General features: G+C 49.0%; 1 protein-coding gene across 1 annotated transcript; it reads left to right on the top strand.

Moving 5' to 3' along the window:
- The first annotated feature begins 2468 nt into the window (after positions 1–2468).
- LOC108217713 (uncharacterized) lies at positions 2469–5798 on the top strand. Its single transcript, XM_064080091.1, has one exon. The coding sequence runs from the start codon at positions 2469–2471 to the stop codon at positions 5796–5798; it is 3330 nt and encodes a 1109-aa protein (XP_063936161.1).
- Positions 5799–6038: the final 240 nt, after the last annotated feature.

A 6038-nucleotide genomic window follows, 5' to 3' on the forward strand; every position in this document is an offset into this window, starting at 1 on the left:
GGACCATGGTCCCCGGAAAGCACAACCTATCAACCCTAACCCGGATACACCACCCGGGTAGGATCCCGAACCCGGGCATTACCCGAGCACCCTCCTCGACCAGGGTTCACATAGGTATCAGCCGACACTTGCTGCACAAGGCGCAGACTGACACGATAAAGACAAACATAACGGTCAACTACTGGCGATAGAGACAAGCCAAGGAACATTCCAAAATACTACTCCTACGCTGACACCTGGACACGTGTAGGGGATCAAACCCCTACACGTGTAGGACCAGGATCCAGGTACGCACCCTTGAACCCTAATCCTTGGCCTATAAATAGGACCAAGATCAGGAGTTCAAGGGTGACTCTCTTTTTACACTCATTCTCACACACACTTACACTCAGCATATATTCAAACACTCTCAGCCACCAGCCACCAGCAACCACCACACATACACCTTCACCCACCACATATAGATAGCTTATTTCCTGTTCCTATATTCCGATACCTGCACTCATTCTCACGCCGGAGGCGCCGCGGGGCCCAAACCCCCCTCCGGTGTTGTTTTGCAGACACCCACCAGCAGCTACACCGCAAGACACCAGTGCACGGCGGAGGAGCCACCGGAACGGGATCTGGAGTTATCATTTGGCGCTAGAAGGAGGGGAAGGTGTCCTCTGTCCTGTGGTCACGGTGCCACTGGACTCATCTCCTACAACAAGCCCCCGAAACGGGGGTCCAAAATCACACCTGTAAGCTCTCACAAAACACCTAGCTTCTCAAAACCCTCAGCCATGGCTTTTCTTGATATGTGCATGATAGAAAACCTTACCTGAACAAAACCCTAAATTTGTCTGTAGTAGAGCATGTTAGCAAACCCTGTCTGAGCAAAGCCCTAATCTTGTCTGTAGCACATAAAATCTTTTTGTCTCACACCTGCACACATTTTGTCACTTAACTATTTGTGGTATCTCTGAAAATAGTAAGTTGACTACTTGTGCACACTATTTTTGTCATCCTGTCACTATCTATACTATTTGTGGGCACTACCACCAAAACAGCAACCATATACCCTGTGTGAGTTCTTGAAACCATGACAAAAAGGACACGCTCCCACCTGGGTCTTCCCCAGAACCCGGATAACCCTCAGACAGACCAGGACAACCCGAACCAGGATCATGCCTCAGGACCCCTTTTCACCCATGTGAACCCAGACGAGAACCAAGCAATCAACCCCAATGATGCACGGGTCACGATCGAAGCAAACCAGTACAAGTACACCGATGTCCCGGTCACCACCCTCCACCTGTCCCAACTCACCAATGTAGAGTTGGCCGAAGCCATCCGGCAGTACCATGATCGCCGGGAAAGCAACCGCAGACTTGAGGACATCGGCGAGTCCGAGGACTCCGGGAACAGCCGTCAATCCCAGGGTTCCGTCTTTGACCGGATCGGAGACAAAGCAAAGAAAAAGAAATAAAAGGAAAGTGAGGAAACCCGGCTGAAAATCTTGGCTGAAAGGAAAGAACAGATCCGGAAAGAGGAAGAAGAAAAACTTGAGCAAAAAATCGCCCTCCGGATTCAACTCGAAGAGGAAAAGTTGACAAAAGGATCCCGGTCCAAGCGCTACCGGAAGGAAACAACACCCAAACTCATCTCTGATGACGAGGATGAGAGACCAGCCCGGAACACAGTTAACAAGGGAGAGGGTTCGGGAAAACAAAAGAACATTGTCAACGTAGTACTGGGCGGATCCTGTTCCCCTCCTCCCAGCCCGGACTCCTGTCGAGAAGTCATGTCCATACAAGCCTTTCCCGAACAAGTCATTTCCTTCAGCAGCAAGGATTTCGAGGGTGTCACCCGGGGTCACAATCAGGCTCTGGTGGTAACCTTGGATATAGCCGAGAATGAGGTCAGACGGATCCTAGTCGACAACGGCTCTTCAGCAAACATCTTGTTTAAACATACCATGGACCGAATACAACTAGGGAACATCCGGATGAACGACTACAGGGAGGACCCCTTATACGGATTCGGGAACAGCATCGTCCCGGTCCTAGGAACTCTTTACCTCCCGGTTCGTTTTGGAACAGCCCCAACCCAGGTCGTCCATATGATCAAATTCTATGTTACAGACACTCCTTCCTCTTACAATGTGATCATTGGCCGTCCGGGTCTAAACAAAATCGAAGCCATCACCTCTGTCACGCACCTGAAATTCAAATTCCCAACCCCATTCGGGGTAGGCGAAGTCAAAGGAGATTCGGAAACAGCCGGGGTATGTTACAGCCAAGCCTTAGTTATGGCGGAAACCCACATGGACAACAAGAGAAAGGCTACCATCTTCCAAAAACAGAGAAGTAACAAGAAACATCGACCATACTCAAGAACAAACCCTAAGGGTGAAGTCCAGGTCATCGACCTAGACCCGGGCAGTCATAGCCCGGGAGCAACCAATCCTGGTCCTGGACAAAGCAACCATGAGCTCAGCTCAAGATTTTGTGGAAAAGAACACTGACGCCCGGATCCAGCAAATGATCTCGACACAAGAATTATCTAAGGTCGAAGCTGCGGTCGAGACCGAGTCGGTCCTGATCGAAAAAGACAACCCGACAAGGAAAGTCAAAATTGGAAAAGGCCTGGATACTGTTTTTAAAGAGGAACTCATCCAACTACTCCGGAGCTATGCAGATGTCTTTGCCTGGAGCCCGGACGACATGCCCGGGTTGGATGAATCATTGGCAATGCACAGCCTTGACGTCGATCCCAAAAAGAAGCCTGTCAAACAAAAACGAAGAAATTTCGCCCCGGAGAGGCAGAAGGCAATAGATGAGGAAGTTGGCAAGTTAATGAAGGCAGATATCATATGTGAGATCAAATACCCGGAATGGCTCGCCAACGTAGTCATGGTTAAGAAAGCAAACGGCAAGTGGAGGATGTGCGTCGACTACACGGATCTGAACGCAGCGTGCCCCAAGGACCCTTATCCTCTACCAAGCATTGATCAGCTCATCGATGCCACATCAGGACACCTGATGTTAAGCTTTATGGACGCCTTCTCCGGGTACAACCAGGTTAAGATGAACCCAGCAGACATAGCCAAAACAGCCTTCATAACCCACCGGGCAGTGTATGCCTACAAACTAATGCCTTTCGGGTTAAGGAACGCCGGGTCTACCTACCAGAAGGCGATGAATGAAATTTTCAAAGACCAACTTGGAAGAAATTTGGAATGCTATGTCGACGACATCATATCCAAATCCACATCAATCCCGGGTCACATTTCAGATCTCAGAGAATGCTTTGAGAACATGAGAAGGACTAAACTAAAACTCAACCCAGACAAATGCACCTTCGGAGTAGGGGCTGGAAAATTTCTGGGGTTTATGGTAAGCAACCGGGGTATCGAGGCCAATCCGGAGAAGATCAAGGCAGTCCAAGAAATGCAACCACCCCGGACTCAGAGGGAAGTTCAGAAGCTAGCAGGGTCCTTAGCAGCTCTTCGAAGGTTCGTCTCAAAACTTGCTGAAAGATGTCTACCATTCTTTGAATTGCTAAAAGGGGCAAAAAATCAGAAGTCAGTGGAGTGGAGCCCGAATTGTCAAAAAGCCCTTGAAGAAATCAAGACATACCTATCCAAGCCTCCGATCCTGACAAAGGCTTTACCCGGAGAACCTCTATACCTATACCTGTCGGCCGGACCCCTTGCTGTCGGGGCGGCGTTGATCAGGGAAGAAGCCGGACAACAGAAACCCGTCTATTATGTCAGCCAAGTCCTTAAAGATGCGGAGACCAGATACCCCAACTTAGAAAAATTTGCATTTGCACTGATCACCGCATCCAGGAAACTCAGACACTACTTTCAAGGAAGAGAAATCAGGATTGTCACAGATCAACCTTTGAGGAAAATCATCCACAAGCCAGACATCTCCGGGAGGCTGGTAAACTGGGCAATCGAACTTAGCCAGTTCAGCCTAACATTCCTACCCCGGACAGCAGTCAAAGCCCAGATCCTGGCAGACTTCGTGGTGGAATGCAACTTCCCTGAAAACCAGACAACTCTCATGGAAACCGAACGAGGAGCCCCGGTAGAGTCTAACCCGGGGTCTTGGATACTCCATGTCGACGGCTCCTCAACAACCGAAAGGTCAGGGGCCGGGCTATACCTGAAGAGCCCGGATGGGTTCACCATCAAAACAGCAATCTCCTTCGGTTTCACAGCAACCAACAACCAAGCGGAATACGAAGCCCTTCTAGCAGGGTTAAAGTTAGTCCGGACCCTGTCTATCCGAAACCTCACCATCTATAGTGATTCCCAAATTGTGGTCAGGCAGACAAATGGGGAATACCTCGCCAAAGACCCGATTCTGACCAGGTATCAAGCCTTGGTGAAAAGCTACCTTACCCTGATCCCCGGGTGCAAAATTTTGCAAGTCAATAGAGAAGAAAATGCTGAAGCGGACAACCTCTCCAGGTTGGTCCAAAATTCGGCGGATTTGGACAGCTCAGTCTATTTCGAAGAGTTGCAAAAGCCAACAATAGAGCAGGAAGAAATCTTTAAAATCAACAACGACCCTACCTGGATGACTCCCCTGATCAACTACATAGAGAAGGGAGAGCTACCCGAAGACAAGGGGAAAGCACAACGGCTGAAGGCTAAGGCGGCCAAATTTTTTGTCGAAGGAGGAACACTCTTCCGCCGGACCTACTCATCCCCAATCCTGAAATGCATAGGTCCGGAGGAGGCCGAATATTGTCTGAGAGAAGTTCACGAAGGGATCTGTGGAGATCACATGTCGGCAAAAGGCCTGGCATATAAAATCATCCGGCAAGGCTACTACTGGCCAACTATACACCAAGACGCTATGGAATTTGTGAAAAGATGCAAGAACTGTCAACTGTTCAGCAACGTGCCCCGGGTAAGCCCTGTCCTACCTTCCTCAGTTCTATCCCCGATCCCATTTGCTGTATGGGGAATAGACATCATGGGACCCTTCCCCCGGGATAAAGGAGACCTCAGATACTTGCTTGTCTCCATTGATTATATGACCAAGTGGGTTGAAGCCAAGGCAATGCGGACGATCAATCAACAAGATGTCATCCGGTTCATGGACAACATCCTGATGAGGTTCGGGCTACCAAGAGTCCTGGTCTCAGATAATGGACCCCAGTTCATAGGGTCGGACTTTGAAAGCTACCTGGCTGAATTAGGCATCAAGCACAAGAAGTCTTCAGTCGCCTATCCTCAAGGAAATGGCCAGGTAGAGGTCACCAACCGGATCCTCCTGAGAGGAATTGAGAAAAGGCTTGAAGAAAGCAAGAGCAAGTGGCCAGAAGAACTACCTCATGTCCTCTGGTCATACCGAACTAGTCCTCGGACAAGCACCGGAGAAACTCCCTTCAAATTGGCCTATGGAACGGAGGCAATGCTCCCAATCGAAGTCGGGTCACCTTCCCACAGAGTGATCAACTTCGACGAAATCGCGAATGAAGAAGGACTCCGGGTCAACCTGGACTTGGTAGACGAGGTCCGAGATCAAGCAATCGCAAGGATGGAAAAATACAAAGAGAAGACCCGGGATCACTTCAGCAAAAAATCCCGGGTTAGGAATTTTCAAACAGGAGACCTGGTCCTACGAGACACCGAAGCCTCTGATCCAACCAACACAGGAAAGCTGATGCCTAAGTGGGAAGGCCCTTACAAAGTCAAAGAAGTCCTAAGGCCGGGCACCTACAAATTGGAGCATATGGACGGGTCAGAAGTATCTAACACCTGGCACGGACTCAGGTTAAGGAAATTCTACCAGTAGAATGAGGAAGAAGGACAAGGATCCTAGAAGACAGCTACATATCCCTAAAAGCAATCATGTACTTTTGATCGTTCTCAAAGCTGTGTAATAGATTTAATATCAATGAAGTCTTTTGCTGCCGATGAATCTATGTTATTATTTACTTAGAAAATTTCTAAGGCAACCAAGCAATATCAACAACCAACCCGGGAAGGATCTACCCGGGACCATCCATGCAATCATCTAACTTGGAAAATTTCT

This window comes from Daucus carota, chromosome 6 (assembly GCF_001625215.2).
Source record: "Daucus carota subsp. sativus chromosome 6, DH1 v3.0, whole genome shotgun sequence".
Lineage (NCBI taxonomy): Eukaryota > Viridiplantae > Streptophyta > Magnoliopsida > Apiales > Apiaceae > Daucus > Daucus carota.

What these genes read in the sequence shown, in the direction of transcription:
- LOC108217713 (XM_064080091.1), top strand. Translation starts at nt 2,469, where the DNA reads ATGAGCTCAGCTCAAGATTTTGTGGAAAAGAACACTGACGCCCGGATC.